Source organism: Phoxinus phoxinus (assembly GCF_949152265.1).
Source record: "Phoxinus phoxinus genome assembly, chromosome: 1".
NCBI classification, from domain to species: domain Eukaryota; kingdom Metazoa; phylum Chordata; class Actinopteri; order Cypriniformes; family Leuciscidae; genus Phoxinus; species Phoxinus phoxinus.
The window spans coordinates 26,586,118-26,610,920 of record NC_136876.1 but is presented as its reverse complement, the minus strand read 5'-3'; the positions used below and the strand labels follow the sequence as shown (position 1 = coordinate 26,610,920).

The 24,803-nt window shown below is 37.0% G+C and overlaps 3 protein-coding genes across 4 annotated transcripts in view; 2 read left to right on the top strand and 1 right to left on the bottom strand.

Moving 5' to 3' along the window:
• Nucleotides 1–24,803, top strand: part of cyth4a (cytohesin 4a) — a 97,267-nt gene that overhangs the window by 66,328 nt on the left and 6,136 nt on the right. The window contains exons 2-5 of one of the 2 annotated variants that reach the window (XM_079629908.1): nucleotides 22,678–22,727; nucleotides 23,145–23,205; nucleotides 23,901–23,974; nucleotides 24,171–24,235. In XM_079629908.1, the coding sequence (XP_079486034.1) occupies nucleotides 22,722–22,727; nucleotides 23,145–23,205; nucleotides 23,901–23,974; nucleotides 24,171–24,235 (206 nt within the window). In that variant the 5' untranslated portion in view covers nucleotides 22,678–22,721. Of the gene's footprint in view, nucleotides 1–22,660; nucleotides 22,728–23,144; nucleotides 23,206–23,900; nucleotides 23,975–24,170; nucleotides 24,236–24,803 lie in introns of those variants that run through there. The other variant, XM_079629907.1, reaches the window with a different exon arrangement.
• rac2 (Rac family small GTPase 2) lies at nucleotides 1,637–22,072 on the bottom strand. The gene is made up of 7 exons (XM_079630799.1): nucleotides 21,719–22,072; nucleotides 15,500–15,571; nucleotides 15,273–15,390; nucleotides 14,547–14,609; nucleotides 3,709–3,868; nucleotides 2,318–2,457; nucleotides 1,637–2,045 (listed from the first exon to the last, which is right to left on the bottom strand). The coding sequence occupies exons 1-6, from the start codon at nucleotides 21,751–21,753 to the stop codon at nucleotides 2,327–2,329; spliced, it is 579 nt and encodes a 192-aa protein (XP_079486925.1). The 5' UTR covers nucleotides 21,754–22,072; the 3' UTR covers nucleotides 1,637–2,045; nucleotides 2,318–2,326.
• On the top strand, nucleotides 5,044–9,811 carry LOC307008159 (uncharacterized protein). Its single transcript, XM_079630788.1, has 6 exons — nucleotides 5,044–5,410; nucleotides 6,327–6,461; nucleotides 6,797–6,952; nucleotides 7,067–7,164; nucleotides 8,012–9,021; nucleotides 9,124–9,811. Exons 1-6 carry the CDS (start codon nucleotides 5,231–5,233, stop codon nucleotides 9,369–9,371), a joined length of 1,827 nt encoding a protein of 608 aa, XP_079486914.1. The 5' UTR covers nucleotides 5,044–5,230; the 3' UTR covers nucleotides 9,372–9,811.

Genomic DNA, 24,803 nt, shown 5'->3' with positions numbered 1-24,803 from the left:
GATTGTGAGTTGAATATATATACAGGTGCTGGTCATAAAATTAGAATATCATCAAAAAGTTTATTTATTTCAAGAATTCAACTGAACAGGTGAAACTAATATATTATATAGACTCATTACATGCAAAGTGCGATATTTCATGCCTTTATTTGTTATAGTTTTGATGATTATGACTTACAGATTATGAAACCCACGAAATCAAAATCCCAGAAAATTAGAATATTAAATGAAATCACACAGTAATTACACAGTAATACCATGGTCATTGAACCAGGTTTTGGTTCTTTTGGCAGTGTGGGCAGGTGCAAATCCTGCTGGAAAATGAAGGAAGCATGAAGTGCTCTGAAAATGTCCTGGACGGCTGCGTTGACTGGATTTAATAAAGCACAGTGGACCAAAGTCCTCTTTTCTGAGAGCAAATTTTGCATCTCATTTGGAAACCAAGGTCCCAGAGTCTGGAGGAAGAATGGAGAGGCACACAATCCAAGATGCTTGAAGTCCAGTGTGAAGTTTCCACAGTCTGTGTTGGTTTGGGGAGCCATGTCATCGACTGGAGTTGCAAATGAGATGCAAAATTTGCTCTCATCAGAAAAGAGGTGTCACGGATTGGTACAATAGTGAAGCGAGGATTCATGTGCTGATGAGGGATATTTATTAGGTAAATAAATAAAACAAAACTACAAACAAAAACTCCCCGTGGGAGAAACCGAGACAGGCATCTGGCACAAACATGAAACACAAGGGAACAGATAACAAACCAGCACAGGACTGCAAACACAGGGAAACTAAATAGGAAGCAACCAAAAGGTAACGAACAAGGCACAAAGGTGGTGCAAATTAATCATTAATCATTAATCAGGTAACAAGATGGGAGGGGCCAGACAATTGACAAGAGAGCACATGGCACAAGAAATACAAGACAAGCCATTTGCTCACAACAAACCAGACTAAACACAAACACTTGACAAACCAGGAAAGTCAGAGCTCTGTCACCAAACCAGATATAAATCAAACAGAGGTGACAGAACCCTGACATTACACCCCCCCCCCCCTTTTTATTATTTTTTGCAACATTTAATGTTGTTAAATAGGTTTACTGTGCATTTCCTCCCTATTTTGTGCTGAATTGAACATGCTGCACATGGCAAAAATAGGCTCAAAACCTGTTTTACATACGTTTACTGCTAAAGCTACAAGATGAAGAATGTAACACATCTAGACTTGCTGTAAATGGCAACACTTTGATGTGAGCTCAGAACAGTCACATTGAAATCAATGTTGGTGTGTTGTCATGTCACAAAGTCCACATGGTTAATAGAAGAGGAAGGGCTGATAAGGTGAGAGAGTGTCATCATATCAACAGATTCTGCAAGTTCACATTTCTGTTGTTACAATTTCAGCAATGAAAGAAGCAATGAGAAGCTATGCAAACTCAAGTTCTGCTCTGGGGAAATCATGCTGATCTGTATCACAATCTCAGCATTAGCCACTATAATTGGCACCTTGGCTTAGAGCACCTGAATCAAAGGGCTTTGTCAAAGAATTCCAAATACATTCACTGAAAACGATGTACTCAATATAGCTGTTATGAGTGAACTCTTTAGACAAGAGGTAGAATGGAGAAAAAAGACTGCTGTCTGGAAACAGAGTTGTACAGTTTATTTTTGCCAAATATAACTATACACGTATTATGTGGAAGTGATTCATATGTCAACTCCCTCTGAGTTCAGCTTTGTGTAACAAGTACTTGTGCTTTTTTTGGTAAAGAAATGAAGATCACCTGTTTTATATTGTCTTGAGAAAACAATTTACATCCGTGTACCCAACAAAAACGTTTCATACACAATATAACACAATACATCAGTTAAAATATGATTAAATATTTTGTCAACAACAATATTATTTCATTGGCATCAATGTGGTATATTCAGGAGTTATATTTAGCTAAAAAGAGAAGAAAGGCTTTCGTAATGCAATTGCATCCCTTGTTGGTTTGTGGGAGAAAACCAGTGGATTTCCCTGGTACCAGTTTTACAGTGACGAATCTGGAGGCAGAAAGAAGAAAAGGTCAATGGATGTTCTACTTTTTGCATCTCCTCACATCCTCTTTTTTAAAGAATAGTCTTTGACATGAAGCAGAATTAGTGTCTTTAACTTACACCAGGAAGCGCGTTTGTAAGTCGGTACAACTGTAAAGCAGTGATAGAACAAAAGCTGTTCGATATAATTGATGTCACATCTGAAATTTTATGCATGCCCTTCCTCTACTTCTTACTTCTTCTGTCTCAACGGAACAATAACACACATGAAAACGTACCGTGCATCCTTAGAGCAGCACACAGCCCTTCTTCTTGACCTTGGTGGGCTGTGGGCAGAGCACAGCACGGATGGCCTCATCAAACACCGTTTTTAGACCTCTCTGAGTGAGAGCAGAGCACTCCAGGTATTTTACTGCATCTGTTCGCATATAAACACATGCACACATATCAGGTTTATTACTAGCACCGCCTTTCTCACTCTATATATTTGAAGCATAGGACTGAATCATCTCTGATTCGTTCTGAGTGGGATACTTAGCACCAGATGTCTGGGCGTATTAGGTGCGCACAAATCTGTCATATCTTGAACGTGTAGGAGGACTAGCCCATGTGTTCTCCCAAATGCTAGTTTAAATCACACTGAGAACAAATTGCATTTATCTTCTTAATCTGTAGCCTGATATGTAGTGCTTTGTATTTTTTTGCATTTAGAGACTATGTGGTAATTATATGTTACAAAGAAACCAGACAATAAACAGTGTTTGCATTTGTCTTGTATCTTAAGCCTTACTTTTTTTTTCTACTAACAGATTTCCAGTACAATTGCTGCAACTATAAACTGTTTAAGTCTGGAGCTCAAATAGTGGAGGGAAAAAAAGTTTGGGGTCAGCAAGATTTTTTGGTGACACTTTTATTTTACAGTGTCGTTGTTACATATGTTACATGTACCTACTGTTTTAATAACTGTAAATTATGTATAATAACATGCAACTAATCCTTAACCAAACCTCATTCCTAATCCTAACCCCATAGAAAGTACATGTTGTTACCTGATATTACTCAGTACTTAGATGTATATTTACCCTGTAAGTTAACTGTACATGTAACCAATTTCTTTAATGTTTTTGAAAAAAGTCTCTTCTGCTCACCAAGGCTGCATTTATTTGATCAAAAACTACAGTGGAAGCAGTAATATTGTGAAATATTATTACATTTTAAAATAAATGTTTTCTATTTGAATATATTTTAAAATGCAATTTATTCCTGTGATGTCAAAGCTGAAATTTCAGCATCATTATTCCAGTATTCAGTGCCACGTGATCCTTCATAAATAATTCAAATATGCTGATTTGCAGCTCAATCTAATATGCTGACTTCTTATTATTATCAGTGTTGAAAACAGTTGTGCTGCTCAATATTTTTGTTGAAATTGTGATACATTTTAGGATTCTTTAATAAACAGGAAGTTAAACAAAAAAACAGCTTTTATTTGAAATGGAATTTTTTTGTAACATTATAAATGTATTTCTGTCACTTTAATGTGTCCTTGCTGAACAAAAGTATACATTTCTTTTTTTCTTTTTCTTTTTTATCTTACTGACCCCAACTTGAGCAGCGGCATACTGTCATCCAGTGATATAAAAGCACAAATCCAACTGTGCTGCCTCACCTATTTCTTTGGCCAATGCAAGACCCTGTGGGTAAGTGATTGGTGCAAGTTTTTTCTCTTTCAGCTTCTCGATAGTCTCCTTCTCGTCTCTCAAATCGAGCTTGGTGCCAACCAGAATAATTGGAGTGGAAGGGCAGTGGTGCCTCACCTCTGGATACCACTAGAGGGAGCAGATCAGAACAATTAATTCACTCCTGATTATCAGTCCATCTCTAGGCTCTATGGTATTTCTCTTTGCCTGTCTGTGTTGTCAAATACATGGGCTATAAAGCTATTAATTTGCAAAGAGTTGAGATTTTTTCTACTTTTTGATGCTTCCACTGCTTTCTCCTATCTGCAACCAACGCCACAATCCCCGTCCAAGTCCTTCAGTTCAATTCAGAATGAAGTGAAAATACAGGCTAATGGACACGCACAGTTTGTTCCACTTGATGTCTGTCAAGTTGAGATGTGCCAAGGCCTTTTCACTGAAAAGATTTTGCTTTGTTAAAGCTCAGCACTTAAACAATGTCAGTAGTATCTGAGAAAGTGTGCAGAGTATGTGAAAAATGCAGCAAAAAAAATTCTAAATTGGTCACTGCAGAGCGGAGGAAAAAGATTTTTGAAAACCTATAGCACACAAGGTCTGCTGCACTTTTCAAGGCCTGTCCTCTGAATGTTGTCTTTAATCTGACACTCACAAACACCATTGTTTCCATACACAAAGCAACCCATGCAGTCACGTTGAGCAGACCTTGAACAGTCAATGGGCACAAGAGCATTGCTACAGTAAGCCCACGGTGTCCTTGCCATCCCGGACTCAAGTTGTATGTGGCAAAACACATTTACAATGGCAAAGCAGTCATCCATTTATAAGCTAATACTGTAGATGACGTTACTGCTGTTTTGAACTCTGGAGTTAAAAAATCGGGAGCAATTTTGTACTTTTACAAATGCAGACCAGACACTGAACTGCAAACTAAAGCAAATACTTTATATATATATAGAAATATGGTGCACTCATATTACTATGAATGGGAAGGCGGAATAAGTCCTGCCTTCTAAATAAAAGAGTTGATCGCTGATTGGTAAAGTCACCGCATCACTGCAGAAGCTCCGGATGCTTTAGAAACAGTCAATGTTTGGTGAACAGCTATGGTTAATTTGATGTTTCCCCATTCAAAGAGATAGGAGCTGCACTTGCATGCCCGAGAAGCATTTTAAAGATGGTCGCAGAGTGGAATGACTTTGAACTAAAGTGCATTTAAAGATGACTTTAAAAAGAGCAATAAACAAACCTCTCCTTAATGCTTTCATGGCTAGTTGTTCATCTGTTCCCTTTCAGTCCTACATTTGAGTTCATGCGACGAACAACCGTATAAGTCCAAAAAAACAAAAATTGAGATAACCATGTGACTTGAATGTATGTGTGCCACTTTGTATACAGAATCACTTTGGGCGGGTGTTCCCGCGACCAAAACTCTGTATTTTAAATTTTAAAATAGTCTCACGTGGAAAAACCGTTTATGTCCACTAACGAAAAATGGAGACGCTGGTTGCTTTCATGTCCGCTGCGGACATTAAAAGGCAAAACCTCGGCAAAAAAAGGAGAACGAACATTTATGAATGGAAGGACAGAGCAAGGAAGTATTTAAGGGATGCTGGGAAACCATATGTGAACCGGAGAGGAGAGCAAACACGAGGAAAAAGTCCACCGAAAGAGGTGAGTGAAAGAACTGTATACAAAGTATCTAAAGTTAGCGGTTACAGTCAGAGGGGCGTGTAGGCTACTGGACGTTGTCTACTAACTTTAGAGTTCATATAGCTCACTCTGTTTAACGGATCAAGTCATGAATGAGTCGAAATAAATGCTGTAGGCTACTCCTTATAACCACGGATAAATTAATCGAAACATTTTAGCTGTGTTTAATGTCCCTAACGTTGGCTAGCGGGATAATGTTAGCTGGCTAGCCAGTTACTTTGTAGCTAGTTACAGGGGCATATTACTGGGCGTCTAACGTTACTAAAGTTCATACACCTCAGACTGTTTAGCGAATCAAGTCATGAATGGGTCGAAATGAAAGCTGAGAAAATTAGGGGGTGTTAAAATTCAGGGGATGTTTTTAAGCATGTCTCTAACGTTACTCCCTATAACCACGGAGAAATGAATCGAAACGCTTTAGGTGCGTCTCTAACACCAGCCCAGCTGCGTCACGTAGGCTAATGTTATACCATTCATTGATTGTGTTATACGTACTGCTGGCAGAATTATATATACATAAACATATGTAAATTCATCCCCAATCTTTAAGATGTTTAGAGTAGAATTTGATTGCTTTATGTCTTCACTGAAATTGGTAAATGAAAAAAAATTGACGTTTAAAATATTTTGATATAATTTTTTAATCCCCTGTTACCATTTAATGCAACACTTTGTTTTGTAATATTGTATGCTATGCTATGTTTGTTACTTGTTATATAATAAATAAATAAAATAAAATAAAAAGGTAATAATAAAAAAATGCATTGATTGTGTAAGCTTTTATATATTCTAGCTAGTAACCTTAATAGCTGCTAATAGCTCTCGTGTTCTATAGCTATAAAAAAAAACCCGCTAATGTGACTTTGTTTCTGTTAAGGGCAAGGTGTGCAAGGAGACGTGTCCCAGGCAGTGTTCAAGCCTAACAGACCAAAGAAAACTCCAGCTCTTCACAGAGTTTTATGCTGTCTCTTATGAGAGGCAACAGGCTATCATTCTCTCTGGTTTGGAGCAGGTAGGCTAACTTACTGTAAGCAATTCATATCATGTCAACAGTATGCAATGCATTACAATGTAGGCCCATGAAATAACCAGTGAATTTAATACTACTGTATGCCTTCAATTCACTAAGACTGCACATGTGCCTGATCACTGTAAATGTTGATGATCTGCATCAAGTAGGCCGCCATGTGCATTACAGACCACAGCGAATTGGTGCCCTAAAAGGCATACTCATTGGCTTATTCATTCTCCTAACCAAAGCCTACTCACGTACTTAATGACCTTAACTTGACAGCTCTACACGACGGCTAGCCTACTACGCTATGGTAAATGTCTTTTTACTTCTAGCACAAGGTGAGTCGCAGGCGACCACGTGGGCCTGACACTGAGATAACTAAGAGGAAGTATACCTTCAAGTACCATGTGCAACAAGGAGGCCAAAGACTTGCTGTTTGTAAGCTCACATTTATGTCAGTCTTTCAACTGACCAACAGTCGCCTACAGGCAAGTTTTATATAGCCTAGCGTTTTCCGTTTGTTAACTTTTTATTACATGCATGATTTTAATTAGATACATTGTCCATTACATATTTATTTAAAGTTACTTATCTTTGAAAAGGTTATTCAAGAAAAGTTAGGCAGTCAGTCTGAGGGAACAGAGCAGGTAGCTAAAGTCAGGTCTCCATTAGAGGACTTCAGAGGAAAACATAAGAACAGGTAAGTAAAAAAAAAATCTTGAAGGACCTCATGCTCTCGTCCTGTTAGTTTTTAAAACTGCACCAATGTCAGCATCAGTTGCCCTACAACATTCCCTGATCTAATGGTGCACTGGACGCTGGCATTATAGGGAGTCTGGTGCCTTGCCACCCTATAACGCATGTACCGTAATGGTTAGGATTAAGCTCACTGTTGTTGCCCAGTCAGGAAACATATTTTTGCACTTTGAGATCGATATCAGAGGTAAAGTGCTATGCAAATGTGATGTATGATTATTCTTTGTATCATTACAACATGATACAAAGGTCATGATCTTATTTGGAATTTGGAGCCTTCTAGACTGAGAAAAGCCAGAAAATTTATTTTTGATTTATGGGGATGAAAGACAACAACTCCCAGATTGCAATGCTAAAACGCACACATCAATCGATCACATGTTTAGCATTCATGTAAACACTACATTCAGATTCACAAATCGGAATGAATTCAGTTAGATTGAAACAAAAGGTGTGCATGTAAACAATGACGATTTTTGCGTCATTGAGGACTTTTTCCAGACAAAAAATATATATAAATCTTTCATCTCAGGGGGATATGAGGGAGGAAAGCATGGTAATTCAAAAATACTAAAAAGAATTAGGTTTTCTACTGATACAAAGCTTAATGCTAAATCCTGAAGTATCCCTTTAATGACTGTATGTGACAAACAAAATCGTATAGTTTAGAGGAAAGTTTAGAATTATACATTAAATTAATTTTATTGTCACAGAAACAATGCAATTGTGCAAAACAGACCAGCATAGTTTATTATATTTCCCTTGTTCATGAGTTGTGTGTTTTTTTTTAGGCCTCATAGTATTCATCCTGCAGTGAGAGAGGGAATAAGAGAGCATATCCTGAGCTTCCCACGCCAACCGAACCACTACTCACGGATGAAGGGAGATGTGGAGAGGGAGTACCTGAGCCCTGATTTAAACCTGCTCCGCATGTTCCGCCTGTACAAGGAAAACAATCCAACATCCACTGCAAAGTTCTGGCTCTATAGGGACCTCTTCAAGCAGCAGAACCTCAGTTTTGGGCAGCCAAGAAGTGACACTTGTGCGAAATGTGATGCCCTGTTCTCAAAATTAACAGCTGCTACAACAGATGGAGAAAGGTTGAAGATTTCAGCCGAGAGTGAGCTTCACCACCGGAAAGCTGAAAAAGCGTACACCCAGTTGCAGGCTGACACAGAGTGGGCCAAAGCCAATGATGACTGCCATGTCATTTGTATCGACATGCAGGGGGTAGTGTTCACGCCAAACCTGACACACTCCAACATATACTATCAACGGCAGCTGGCCAACTACAACCTCTGTATCCAGGAGATGGGCACTGACGATCCTCCTACAATGTGGCTCTGGCATGAGGGCATCGCTCACAGAGGTTCCATCGAGGTGGCAAGCTGTCTTTTGAAGTGGGCAGAAACATCTTTCGCTCCCCTAGTCCAGGCAAAAGAACGGAAGCTCATCATCTATAGTGACCGATGCTGTGGGCAGAACAACAACTGGCGAGTCCTAAACCTCATGGCCCTGCTCGTATCTAGAGGGTACTTCAGTCAGATAGAGCAGAAGTTCATGGTGTCTGGTCACTCCTTCCTTCCCTGTGACCGTTCCTTTGCCACGCTGGACAAGAGGCGTAAGGTGTCCACACTCCACACTCCCAGCGATGTAGCCGAGATGATCCGTGGAGCCAGGCAGCAGCATCCATTTAAAGTAATTGAGATGAAATGTGCGGACTTCAGGCAGCTCCCTGATGCAACATTAAAGCGACCACCTGGCTTCCTAATCACATCCATGATGTGGTTGAAAGTGACAGGTAAAAAACTAAAGAGTTGGTTTTCTGAGATTAACAGTGTTGGGGATATGTGCATGAAAAAAAATCTTTATTGAATTTCTTGTTGAATGAATTGAATTTCAGCTGCTGATCCATGGTGTGTCCACACAAAAGGAAGCCACAGCCTCTACGAGGGATGGAAGACCTGGCTGATCACCAAACAAAGGAAGAATCAACCACCTCCAGCTCCCTTGTTCTTCACCACGTATGCTCGTGCTTACAATGACCCTCTGCCCATCAAGAAGGAGAAGCACTGTGACCTAATGAAAATGATAGCCTACATGCCAGCGGAGGCCCAAGAATTTTATGGGACATTAGAATGTGGAGAGTAGCCTAGTATGTGTTGGTTATGTGCAGGGTAAGGTGGGGTATATTGTGTAAAATTAATCATAATAGTAGTTGTAGCTTATCTTGTATGCCTTATTTTATGATGTATAATAGGAATATATAGGTATCTATTTATTTAGTGAATTAATGAATGGGGTAATTATTTATGAAATGTATTATAAAAGTTAAAGGAACAAAAAATTATTTTTGTTAATACCTATGTATTGTTCATTGTTCGTACTGTTTTGTCCGTGTTTTTGTTCTGTGATTTACGTTGGCAAAAAATAAAATAAATTGAAAGAAAGAAATGCTTAATATTTTCTTTAATGTTCTGTTACTGTATTAAAACTAAGATAGTAGATAAATGGTTTAAAGTGATATGATGAATTGGACTTATACTGTTATTCCACATTAACTGGACATATACTGTTCTTCCACATTCCAGAAATGTAAATTACTCTAACTTTTTATTTTTAAGATTGATACTAAAAAAACTTATCTCATTAGATTTGGGAAGCTTTTGTTGTCTATCTTCAAGTAAAAAAAAAAAAAAAAAAATTATAATCAAGAGTCCAAATAAAAAAAAATTTATTATTCAAAATTTGAAAATATGGACTTATATGGTTCTTCGTCTCATACACACATTTGATCTAGAGATTTGACACTTAGAGCTTTTCAATGCAACTAAAGGTTTATTTGTTTCCTCTCTTCAAACATATTAATAAAAGACTTCAAAAGGGTTTAGACTAGAGAATCAAAATGGTGGGCTTCGTTAGGGATCAGCATGTCTCCAGTGGCATTTGTGAGCATACAGTATATGATTTGTCGGGTTCTCTCTGAGGATCGCTTTCTGATCCAGTCAAAGCAAACTTTTATTGCAGCGCCACGTTTTCACGTACTATCAGCCCGCGTCAGTAATGAGAAATGATCTCTTCGCACTTAACTTGTCCATGATTGCTGCCAAATGGGTGCGTAAGCACAGGACACGTGATGTCTTGTCAATGTGTATCTATGTGCTTTCCTCTCCTCTTTAAATAGATTTTAATTTGTCTCCTCAACCTTGCACAATCTATCAAGACTACATTTGCATATGGTTAGTGTTACCATGGTTACTACTCAGGAATATACTGTTGAAATAATAAAGGGAAAGACTGGGAGGGTAGAAAAAGCAAAGAGTGAAAGAAGCTTCTGAAGGTATTTGATTGGGAGTGAAAGCATAAAGCATTTAGGAACCGACGAGATGAGATTGCCATTGTTTGAACTTAATAACAATTCAAAGGCCTGTTTGCGGACTTGTTTATGCAAGCACTGATTTTAAGCAATGTAAATTGGACCGGATTAAGCCTCTAGTGGTTCTGGAATTATTGATATCACAAACAATTTGCTCTCCGTTCCATCTCAGGCACCTTAAATGTGCTGTGGGGGTCGTGATAAGGTCTGGCATAATAACAACAACAACAACAACTCAGCAGAAAAGGAACTTGCTTCCTCTTAGCTTTTATCATTTTTGTCTTTATTATTGAAAGACATCTAGGATGGTAGAATATTATAAAGCTATCTTTCTGTTTGAGTTTTATTATCACCATTCCTTTTGTCAATGTTAATCTCTCTTTTTTGGTCAATTCTCTTTGAATGTCTACACCATCAGTTGCTTTCTCAGTGCTCACAAATGCTGCTTTATATTACTTTATATTTATACAAATTTATACAAATACTGCTTTATATTTATATTTGCAATTCAAAGTTTTGCTATCATAGTCACAGTTAATCTGATAGCTGATGGATGGCAAACTAACATAACAATAAAAATGATTTGGTCGCCAATTTGGCACTGCATATATAGGTAACACTTTACAATAGGGCTGTTAAAATTAGTTGATAAAATAGCAACAATGCCAATTAGCTTTTACAACATTTTAAAAGTATGTGACGAGGCTTCCAAAATGGATACAGGAAAGTGTCCAAAGATTTCAGCATTTTCCTGTGTGAGTTTGGTATTAAACTATTATTATATATTATGATATAAACTATTATTTGACCACTTGCAATTAATAGTGCAGAAAAGCTCTCGGATTTCATCAAAAATATCTCAATTTGTGTTCTGAAGATGAACGAAGGTCTTACGGGTTTGGAACAACATGAGGGTGAGTAATTAATTACATAAATTTCAATTTTGGGTGAACTAGCCCTTTAATAAATTAAATATTATTGTATTGTTTCACGGCTGCAAATCTGTACGACTTTCTTTTTCCTGTGGAACACAAACGATATTTTGAAGAACACTTGGTTCTAAACAACATTCTAAACAAAACTTGATTGATTTTTATTATATAGAAAAAAACAAGAGTGAGTAAATCATGACAGATTTTTTTTTTTTTTTTGGGTGAACTATCCCTTTTTAAAGCATCAGATTTTCTACAATCAAACTGCACTTTGATGTATAACATAGATCCCGGAATCAATAATCTTTTCAAACAGAAAGATGGCTATGTTTATCCTAACAATGATCTATTCATTTGAGCGGAGATAACATGATGTAAAAAACATCAAACTTAGTTTTCTAAACAGAACATATCTATGAGAAAAAAAAGAAAAAAAAAAGAGTATATTTGGAAAAGACATTGCTGATCCATAGCATAGAATATAAGCATACTGTCACAGGCTTCTTAAATGGACTAAGCCTGCAAGACTTCCTTGGACAGAGAGATCATGCTGGTTGACCATTGTTGACCAGGTAAGATCTGTGTAGAATCATAAACCAGAGTCAAAGGTAACCTATCAAGCCTACCTGAACCGTTCTACATCGCCTGAACGCTAGCAGGCAGTAAGACACCATCTTTTCATCTCTTTTTGCCCCTAGGACTCTAGATTATTTTCTGATTGCACTAAACACTCAGCAGAGAACCGTCATTTTGACTTATAAAACAGGGTTCTCTTTTGGGATCACTCTGTCAGGGTGAAATAGAAGCAATTTAAACACAGTACCTGTAGCAGGACACTAAACGGTGTGTATCTATCAGGCATCTGTTGCATTAATGGGGAACATGTCAAGGTCAGCTGCGCTGCTGGCACTGTTTTTATACTCCCTCAGGGGGTTTTGTGAGTGTGAGGTAAATACATAACTTACTAAATAGAGTCAGTATTGAATGAACCTTTTGGCAGGCTGGAAAACATACTGTACAGGTAAAGATGATGTTACCTTTCAGGTAAATGCTTCAGGCTGGCCACAGGTCCTTAAAAACACTTAAAATGTCCTAAAAAGTATTTCATTGTCTTAAATTCAGATTTGATGAGTGTTAAATATTTTGATTACATTACCACAAAAATGTCTCCAGTCTATCATTGGACAGACGGAATAAGTTTTGTTTCCCCGCGGTAGGCTAGTTACAGCGTCACAAAAAAGGACTGAGGTACCGACTGAACGCATCTCACCACTGTGATACGCAATACATTTCTCGCCTGGATAAAGCAAAACAGTGTCTCGCTAGTAAAGTTTTGATGGATGAGGATTGCAATCAAGGTAAAGACTTGCGGTGACCTACAGGAATCATAAAGTAAGCATGCATGAGTTAATTATTGATGCACAAACAAACCCTTTATGCGCTCTCGACGCACTGATCGCACATATGCACATTTACACATTTCAGTGCATCGCACACACATAGGGTAGGGTTTTTATCTGTCATGTATGTTGCTGTGTTTAGGGGCTTTTTTGGCATCTCCATGTGGTCCTGTTCGGTATCACAACTAAACTTGTCTAAAAGCTCCTTACTGTTGCACTGTACACACATTATTAGGGGTGTAACAATATATCGTGCCACAATATATCGCAATACAAAAATGCAACAATACGTATCGTGGATAGTGACAATATGTATCGTGGATAGTTCACCCAAAATAGAAATTACTGTATAAGAAAAAAATCATGTTTTCAGAGTTTTAGTGTCAGTACTACATTAAACTACTATATAATGTTGATTATAATGTATAATAATGCAATGGTCAGCTTCAGAATCATGAATATTTTTATTCTGGTGTCACCATTATCCTTGAATTACAAGCACCAAGTCCAAACCTGTTCATTTAAACCCACAATGTAATATCAAAGTTAGCATTTTAATCAACAGTACATTTTTTGTTAACCTTTTATCATATGTCTTGGGAGTATCGCAATAATATCGTATCGTGAGTTCAGTATCGTGATATATATCGAATCGTGAAATGAAGGTATCGTTACACCCCTACACATTATACACTGAATTCTGAAATGTTTTTTTTTTCTTAATGGATGCTTTGGTGTGCATAAATTTATGAATTATGGACTAATTTTGGTGTCCTTTTGGAGCCTCCACGTGTACTTTTTTTTGGAAAGACACCAAAATTTACTTTGAAAAAAGCTTGCAGAACATACAGTTTTGTGATAATCACCCTTCAATATGAAGGTTTATATAGCAAATGATGACCAAATGAACATGCTAAACAAGACAAATGTTGTAAGTTACTTATTTCACAATAAGTGTGCAATTAAGTGCAATTCATAAATGTAATCTATTGACAGCCCTAATACACACACACACACACACACACACACACACACACACACACACACACACACACACACACACACACACACACATATATATATATATCAGTATATAAAATGTGTATCAATGTGTATTTCCATCACAGGTTTGGTCATAAATGTCACATAAGGTGGTATTAAAAAAGGTCTTAAAGTCTTAAATTTAACTTGTTTATATCTGTAGACACCCTGTGCTTCCTGAGAACAAAACACTTTTTCTTTCAAAACTAATAGCTTGATAACAGCTTTAATAGCTGAATGTTATTGATGGAACTCAGCCTTTAATTTGTGAATGTCTGAATAGTCACAAGGCCACTCACATTTGTATAGCAGCAGACGTTGACATCATGTCCACTTTATAAGTTTGTAATTAAGGTCAGTAAATGCATCTTGGATTCATGCACAGTGGCATCTAGTGTCCAGTGCAGTATTGAGCAAGTGTATAAGGGCATGAGGGTACAGTGTGTGTGTATGTGGGAATGTGGCAAGAATGCACAGAATGGCAGCAGGTTATTGTGGGTTACGGTGGGATTGAGTCTATAGGCTCATGCTGATGTGACTAATATCCAGACTAAACCACCCTTAAGGAAGGACTTACCTTGGCTCTGACGTTTTCAAACGATGCTGGGCTCACCAGAGAGAAACAGATGAGAAACACATCCTGCAAAAATATAATCAGAGGACATTTTTTGACGAATAAACTGAAACAATGCTACCGGTCACAAGTTTGCGGTCAGTTGGATTGTTTTTGTTGTTGTTTTTAACTAGAAACTGATACTTTAATTGAGCAAGGACAAATTCAATTGATTAATTGATCAGATTTCTATTTATTTTCTATTCCATATTATACTATAATGCTGTTCTTTTCATCAAAGAATAATGAAAGAATAAAAACAAAAACAAAACAAAAAAATTATTAAGCAATATTAAGTGTTTTCAACAATGATAATAATAAGAAATATTCCTTGATCAGCAAATCATCAATATTATAATGATTTCTGAAGGATCATGTGACACTGAAGACTGGAGTAATGATGCTGAAAATGTAGCTTTGCATCACAGGAATAAATTACATTTTAAAATGTATTCTAATAGAAAACAGTTATTTTAAATTGTATTAATATTTTACAATATTGCTGTTTTACTGTTTTTTTTTAAATTAAATAAATGTAGCCTTGTTGAGCAGAAGATACTTTTAAAAAATATATTTAAAAAAATGACAGACCCCATGATTTAAAATCTGTCACGAAAAAAAACATTGATTGATCATAATTATGGGTATTCAAGGGGACATGTCCCACTAAATGTTTATGGTGGTGTGTACCGTCTGAGGATAGGACAGTGGCCGCAGTCTGTCGTAGTCTTCCTGTCCGGCTGTATCCCAGAGGCCCAGGTTGACTGGTTTGCTATCCACCATTACATTTGCGGAGTAGTTATCAAACCTGAGTGAAAATAGCCAACCCACAGAATCTCTCAATATTTCACCATGAGTCTCAAGCTCAACATAAAAATATAAACAATTCAATCCTCCACTATTGTTGTGGTACTCACACTGTGGGAATGTACTCCCCGGGGAAAGCATTGGTAGTGTAGCTGATAAGAAGACAGGTCTTTCCCACAGCTCTGAAAAATACAAACAACAACAAAATAAATCTGTCAGATTGCTGAAAAACAAACAATATGATTTACTTTTAGTAATTTCAGTAAAACACATGCTGCTAAAATTACTTCAAAGTACACTAGACATCTGATGTAACTATCATTTAATAAGAGGAACAGGTGTACTGTACTTCCATAGTGAATTCACACATTTGTTTTCAAATACAAAGAACATTGTATGCGGTCCTTTTTCAAGAACTAAGCATTGAATGTTTGAATCCTAACCGCATACAGCAATGCCATACATGAAAGAAGATATTCTGTATCCACTTTGTCTGTACTATTGCTTTTCATTGCTCAAAGCTAAACTATCTCATGACTGGTTAACACAGAACAAGTTTTTTTTGCACGCACTGCTTTTTAGTTGTTTTTCTATGTAAACACGAGCAGACGTCTTTTACCACTATCCAGTGGCTGCTAGTTCAGCATCTCCCTCAGGAAGCAAGTGTTGTTAAAGAACTTCAAATCTTGTTTTTTTTTTAAGGAATATTGCAGTATTATTATAAATAATTTATCCGTGCACAAAATTTATGTGCCCTTGATCTTTTAATAAAAATAATGGTGAACATGATTTAAAGGTCAAGTTCGGTATTTTTTTCGGTATCAGTCCTCTGTCCAAATTTCAATCTTAACCGTTCTATTTCATCAGAAACGATCTGAAACCAGGGCTTTACGTGTAAAATACCGAACTTGTCCTTTAACCAAGTACAACATGTTCCTGGATTGACGTGTTTGACCTAGAAACAACATTCGATTCAACCAATCAGATTTGAGGGTCAAGTTTACAGTTTATGTCAAGTTTATCAGTGTATAATTTGTCAGCAACATCATTGAAGCCTCTTATGCTGCCCAAACTACATGGGATTTTAGCCCTGATTTTCTGCTCACTGACAGTATGGAGGTCGCGATAAAAGCTCAAAATCAGAGGCAAATCGGTGCTCATTCACATGAGTGAAGATTGCTATGTTTCAATTATTAAATATGCGTTCTGAGAGAAGCGCTGATGCTGAAAGATATTTTATGGTATTTCACACTACTAAATAACTCTCGGTCATCTGCGACACATCGGCTTGGATTGGTCTGGATATTTACGTCACATCAGTGACTATCACTCATGTTGCTCAATTATCAATGAGGTGAGCTCATTGATAATTCAAACATGAGCGATAGTCACTGATGAGACGTAAATATCCAGACGTATCTACAATCCAAGTCGTGTAGTGTGAAATGTTTTGACTGGAAATGACAGCGGCAGCGACAAGACAGTAGTGTGAAAAGAACTGCAATACAACGACTTTCAAAGTGGTTAGTGTAGGCATGCATTAGCTAGGCCTATTTAATAAAAGCCTGAGTGGTCTGTGCTGCACTTTCTTTTTTACCTTTCCTCATTTTTTAAACAGCCTTTTACTGATGTATTTCACTCATGTAAAGTAAAGTGCAAAAAAAAAAAAAAAATGTTTGTGTATGACTTATTATATTACCAACAACAGATGATTGCCTTCAAAATAATTTGTATACTCAGAAATCCTTTCATTCACCTAGAAAAAAAACTGTTTTCACAGTCAGATCAGGGGATAGTTATGCCACATGCAGAGCTGTGACAGCAGACCGTAGAGCAAATAAAAATACCTCCAAACAATTGTGCATGCTTACATAAAAACATTTGAAGATGACATTCGGTATGAAAACAGCTGCAAAATACATACAGGGGCTGAAATAAAAGTGCAGGAGACACAAATTCCAGTGGAACGCATGTTGCTGCATGCAGGCAGCGAAAGTGAGGAATGCTGGGATTCAGGAGCTTGTGGCTACATCTCCTTCACATCAAGAAGCACTGGAGCTACTCAAGGGCAAGGCCAAAATCACACACCTCAGGCTAAACATGTTCATATCACAACTATTTGGTATCTTTATTACACACACTTCTGTGCTTGATTCTGCTCTCTTGCTCTCTCTAATATAGTATAGATATTTTTTAAAAGCACATGGAAAAACACATATGTACACACATGTGGCAACAACCATACACCATTTGAGTTATCCAGACTTGTGTGCACTTGACTGAAGGGCTAGGCTCTGGTGTATTGTGTATCCACTGTAAGGCATGATTGAACATCATAAACGGAAAAAGTCATGACGAAATAATCTAATATTAACAGAACTGAGTCTGTGAGTGCAGGCACTGGGGACATCAAACATGCCTTACATCACTAAGCATACTTTAATAAATTTGAATCTACACAAATTCCAGTGAACACTGGAGACAGTGCGCTGAAAACATAATTAGAAAACAGTGGGAGATAACCGTTAAGAGGTGCTTTCTGAGGCTCTTTGAAGCTGTGAATCAGATATAGATAGATACAGAGAGAAAAAGAGCGAGACAAAACTCAGTATGGGGCCTGGCATTGTAGTGACAGGATGACAGGAAGTTGGGCGGTGTCACCCAGTATAAGAGACAGCGAGCCTCTTTTTGAAGTGTGCCTACAAAAATGTGCCCCTGCTCGCTTTAACTTGTTCATTCTGTTTTCTCTCCTTGATTGTAAAACACAAGCATTTTCTGCATTTCCTACAACTGTACAACAACATGATCACTATTAGTGTGTACATGTAGGCCTACTTGTGCTGGTGTGCTACAGATTTTGAGTGCAGAACCTCGTGCTTTAGCAGAGCCGTACTGACGAAACATGCTATCAGATTGTGCTACAATATATTTGCATTGTTTTAAGGGAAGGTGTAGGTATATGGGAGGGTAGGTTTAGGGTAAAGGTAGGTATGTATGGACGTTTAAAAAAAGCATCAAACCACATTAATATGATGCTGGAAAAACAATCTGATAGGTATCATTATTTGCTATCAATTTGTGCACAATCTGAGTGGGTATACACAAATCGCCAGAACACCGATTTGTGCAGTGAGCAAGAGAGAGTCGATACAGCAAACCGATACCGGGAAGAGTGTCAGAAAAAATAGAAAATGTCCACCCGGATGTCATGAGAGTTCAGAGCATGGAGCAGACAGCATGTGATAGCATCAGAGTTAAAAACAAAACAAACAAAAAAAAAGGGGGGGGGGGGGGTTCACACATGCACGAGTTAAGTGAATCCACAATATGAGCAACGAAAAATGGGGGTCACATTCTGTTTCATTTAATTAGAAAATAAATTGTTGAATTATTTCCCTGACATAACGTGATTGGTCTCTGAACTTTACTCAGTCAGTTATCTGAAATTAATTTTCAGTTGTAAAGTTCGAGTCTTGTGAAGGTTTTTGATTCCACAGACTGCACTTTAAGCATGCACAACTTTTATGGACACTTCAAATGCAGTAATATAGCGTCACACTCTGCTTTTTAAAAAACACACATTCCACATAAACCAAATAATTGTAAATGCATGACAAAATATAAAATCTACTCACCATTACGGCAATGCTACAAATTTGCAGCTTTAACGTTTGTTCTTTTAATTCAGCTAAGAGCAATGTGACATATCAATCTCCTATTGGTCACGTCTTATTATGATACGAATTTGCAGGTAGAGTTCACCAAAATTTGGGAAATTCGTTTGAGCTTGCATTTCCATCTCCCGCATTCGAATCCCTTATTAAGTTTAAGTTCTAGAGGTTTTACAGTAGCTGAGGATGACTAGTAATGAAGTGGAACACACCAAATAATTTAAGGAATATTCACATAAATATTTTCCATTCAATGAGAGCTCACAGTGACCACAGGCTGTCGATTATATGCAGTAGATTTCAAATATTCAGAAGTCATACAATATATTTTTGTGAAGGGAAAAAGAGATTGAAGTTATCTCTTTTTGTGATGAACTTTTATTCATTTCAAATTCAAAACCATATACACCACACAGACACAAGCGAAAAAACTTCACCACTCACACTTAACATACAGTAAACTGCACATATCATACAACTGCTAAATTCCAAACAGTATTTCCCACCCAGCCCTACCCAAAAGGACCCAGTAAAAAGAGAAATAAATAAATTATTTGATTGAAGTAATCTCTGATAATATTCACCTCCGCTGCAGCTCTCAAATCAAATATAACATTGTGTGTCATTAATTCTGCAGTCTCATAACCAAAATAATGTGGGCAAATGTAGCACAGTCCAAAAACAAAAACAAAAAAAAAACATTTAAAACTACAAATTAGTCCACATTACTTTGGACTTATCTGTGGTTTTAAATGGTGCTTTCTTCATCCTTGTTGCAGCTGAACAGCCTGTGGTAACTTCAAGCTGTCATTTTTATGAAAAATATTTTTTGTAGGCCTATATGAAGATTCTTAAAAAATTTAATTGAGTAAAAAGTGACAGAATTCTCATTTTTGGACAATTTGCCCCCCTTAAACTGTAAAATGAGGAATACTCAGCCAGTTCATCTTCAAGCAATACGAGGAACTGGGTCACAGCATCAAATGCAAGAGGAAGTTAACAGCTTCAAAATGGAGAACCGTGCACAGGGTTGAAACAGGATATCCTCAAAGCGAAAGCACCTCTCCCCGCTGCCATTTGCCATGTTAGATGTTCAACTGTACGTGGCCAGAAAGCAATGCACTAACAGTTCATTTTGATACTGTCATTCATGAATTACAACATTTCAACACTTTAAACCTCCATCCTACATAACTGTTGCATCAGCATCATTCTGCTCTGCTTCCAGATCTGTACATCAGCATTGATCTGTCTCACTGCATTATATACAGCAGAGGAGATAAAGTGATGTGGCAAATCAAAACCTCATTTAAATATATATATATATATATTATATATATATATATATATATATATATATATATATATATATATATATATATATATATATATATATATGTTCCTATGCAAATTTCCCTTCCTCCTTTTGAAAAGCAGCTTCAGTCTCACATGGTTCGAAATCAGAGCCATCTCATCCTCCATCTTGAATCATGGCTGTCTGTAGGTCAGCATATGTTCTAGAAACACCTAACATGTTTGTCGGTGTTTAACAGAAAGCAAACAACAACAAGCTTGACATGTTTAGGTCTAAAGGAATAAAGGAGAATGTCCTTATCGGTCGTTGTCAGTCATCTTGAAAACAGACTAAAAGATGCCAGTTTGTCTACACTACTTTGTATGACCGCACTTGTACCATGAAAGAACAGATACTTGTGTTGCTTGCACTGTTATGATGCATGCTTCATTGAAAACATGCTTGGTCCACTAGAAACAGCCCAAATATTTACAGCCTGATGAAGTGCCCAATTGTGTAAGCAAACGTTTACCAACGTTTTTTGGCTTCTGTCACAACAGGCCCATCATTAAGGTTCAAATGCGGCTTCAACAAAATTACACCAATAAATTGGTTTATTTGAACTCCAATATCAATTATCATTATTTATTTTATTAATTCCCTCCCAAATTGCTTTTAATCTATTAAAGAAAAATCTAAATCTTACCATGGACCCTTCTTAAGTATCTCTTAACCACTGGTTTAGGCCATATGATTTCATAACATTCTTCTCATCATGATCTTGTTACTCACATAATAAAGTATGAACGTGACTCAAGTGCAAATGTTGTTTTCCCTTTTTTTAAATCAGGTATTATGTGTGACAGAACTTCCTGCACCACATTTTATTAACTTGCCTGTGAATGTTTAAAGATTTAAATATCTCTGCGACCCCCAATCTGACTGTCAGTCCAATATTGCTCATCTCAGCGCTTATCTTTTAGCCAAACACAACTGTAGCCTACATAACTCATGAAACCTGTAGGTAGGTTATTTTATATCCTCATTTGAGAATTCTTTTTAGAAATATGACTTGTGTATTCAAGCATGAACTAGGTTCAGCAACAAATAGAAACCTGAGGCTATATAAACTAAAATACAAAGTATCTCACGTGACAAATGAGGAAATTAAATCTAACAGATGAAGCAGATGAGCTTTATAAGACATTTGCAGTGCTCTTGAAAACGGTCATAAACGCTATCAAGCCAGTTTCATAATAATAAACAAGAAATTATAAACCATTTTAATGTTTACAAACAACTTTTCAAAAACGGTGAAAATCAGATTTGGCTAATAAATCCATGTAAGAGCTTTCTTCACTCACCCATCTCCGACTACCACACACTTTATTGCTTGCATTTTCCGATACTTTTGAGAAACTTTTGCCAGCTGCCGCTGTAAAACAACTGTTAAGGAACTAAGTTGTAATACAGGAAACAGATTTGCTTCTTCAGAGTGTCAGTTCGCTTCGCTCTCTCTCTCTCTCTCTCTCTCTCTCTCTCTCTCTCTCTCTCTCTCTCTCTCTCTCTCTCTCTTTCTCTCTCTCATGTGGTTGTGACAGTTTTGGACGTGTCTCGAACTATACGAGGAAGTATTTAACTTTTAATTGAAAGACATGAAATCAGTTCGTTCGTGATACGCATTACAGTCCACAAGAGGGCGATGTCGAATCATCATTAAAGCATGCCTTAAAGGTACACTTATATATATAAAAAAGAGCCATAGGTCAAAGAATATTATTAAATAATGTGCACTGCACACGTGATGTAATTTCCAGTCATATCAGTAACCTATAACAATTGTAGGCTACATACATTTTACACGGAGCCGGGCACCGTAGGCTAACCTACCGAATAGCCAACTCGTTTTAGAACATTCATAGATATAGATAAATAAATAAATAGGTAGTGTGAATTATAAAATACAGTATAAAAACTATTTGACTATTTATTATAATTATTCTTAATTATAATTAGTATTTATTATAATGTAGGTATTTATTTAGCCTATCATTTAAATATTTTAAATATTTTGTAGGGTTGTCAAAAAGGATTTTGAAAATGGTAGCAATTGCGAAGTCACACGTGTCTGTCAGTGAATTCTCTGAATTGAAATGTGATAAAATCGTATTCACATTTTTGAAGAAAGAAAAATTGTGACATGCTGAGGAGGAAATAAGTTCTCAGAACTCAGCTGTCATTCATGGTCGTATGACGTCAGCCTCCTCCCGCAGGAACTCAGCGCTTGTTCATCAATTAAAGCGCATTTCACGTTTACATTCGTACTGTACGACAGCGAGTAGCCTACTTGCACACCGAGTTGCACATATGAAGGTATGCGTTTTTTGCTTTTGACAAAACTTTGTTTTACATCCATTTAATCGTTACTTTGTAATTGATTTCCTTTGGCTATAGTGTAAGAAAGAAGTTTTACATCCTCATAGCGCCATAACATCTCACATATTCTACTAATCTTTACTATGTTGTTTATGTATTTTCACATTGATTTTTTCGGCAGTTAGGTTGTTGCTGGGATGAATATTATTGTATTATAAACTGATCAATATACTACTATTATAAATGTGTATGCTGGAAAACTGAAAGACATTATCATAATATTTGTCGTTATTTTAATACAGTCTGTTATCTAATATAGTAAGAGCAGCACTTCGAGATTTGACATTTCTCGTGATATGCAATTATGTGTGTCTGTGCACTGACTCGGAGACTGCTCTTCCTGTTTTACTGCAGTCCCCTTGCAGCACTGCCAGCATGGGAACCCAAAGAAAGGACAGCTTCCTCTGGGGGAAAGGTATGTTCTTCTTTAATAATTTTCTTAAGGTCTGAAACTGCTGTGCAAGTTCTGTGAATTAGGGGATTTTCAGGCAAAATGTTCCAGAGCACCTGTTGTGGGATACCTGTGATATCCCTTTCATCTAAACTTGATCACTGAACATTTTGTAAAGGCCTACAGTATGTGTGTGATATTCAAGTACCAGCAGTGTTTTTAGTGTTAAAATAAGGATATAACATTGAAGGGTCTAAGGATTCTCTACACTATCTAAGGATAGTGTGTGTGTGTGTGTGTGTGTGTGTGTGTGTGTGTGTGTGTGTGTGTGTGTGTGTGTGTGTGTGTGTGTGTGTGTGTGTGTGTGTGTTAGTTGAAGAGAGCTTAAAAATTACTTAATGATTCAATAGTATACTGTCCCACAGCAGGGCACAATCAGAAAATATGTATCAGGCTATACATATTTTGTGTGATATCATCCACAGAAATTTCAGTGTTGTGTAAATGCAACCAGTAACAGACCAAAATACATCCTATGTGGGCCAGTTCTCCAAAACAGAAGTAGAAGTGTTATATTTAGCTGATACATTTGGGCTGTGTGTTTGCACTTCAGAGTTTTCTTTCTCTGCTATTCCTCTTCTGCATGAGTGTGAGATCCAGGATCTAATGTGAGACTGTTGCTAACTGTTGATCTATTTGTGTTCCCATGTCATTTTCAGCACCTTTAGCTTTCAATACAAATGACAAGAAGCAATCTGACGTCCACAAGCATTTGATTCTAGATGATATTCAGGTATTTGGCTTTATAGTGTCTTTCTGCATATCATGATTATTAAGAGTGTCATATATAACAAAGGCTTTTAAGCACATAAATACAAGTAGCGTGTGTGCTAAAGAAAAATGTTATGCAAAACTTTAAGAAGAAAATGATGGGAATTAGGTATATGTGTTGACAAAGCTTTGGCTGATCAATGTCTTCACTCTTGCAGAAACTCAGGCTGGAGATTGAAAGCATGATGACAGAAATTCAGACGATGGAGGCCGATGATGAGAAGTGAGTATTCACCACTATTACCATAGCAACTACAACAAAAAAAATCCATCAAATGTATTTGGACGCTTGCAACATAATATCTTCGCTGTGTAGTTTCTTTCTGTATTGATGAATTCATGATCCATGACAGCATGGAATCATTGTGGTCATTTTCACATCCATTTTCGTAACGTTCACATATATCACTTGGGTTTATTGTTGTTTAATAAAGTTATAATGTCTAATAAAATAAAGCCACATCTTTCCTCATAACAGTGCATCAACATTTCTCCTAAAACTGATCACAAACTGACAGTATGTAAAGTCCTGGAGCCAAGCATGTAACTCATGTTATTAATTCGGGCCTCAAACTTAACCTTGCAATGTGCATTCCATATAGTCAGGAAAAGGTGCTTGCTTTGAGTCTTTTAGTTTGAGAATACACCATGCAAGACACTGTGCATGTGCACTAGAAGCTGCTGAATTGAATTCGACCATGAATGTTAACATTTGCAGGTTTAGTTTTTCGCACATCACGAAACACCATAGATGAGCGTGGGTACCTGTTTCCTGTTTCTTGGTATCAATT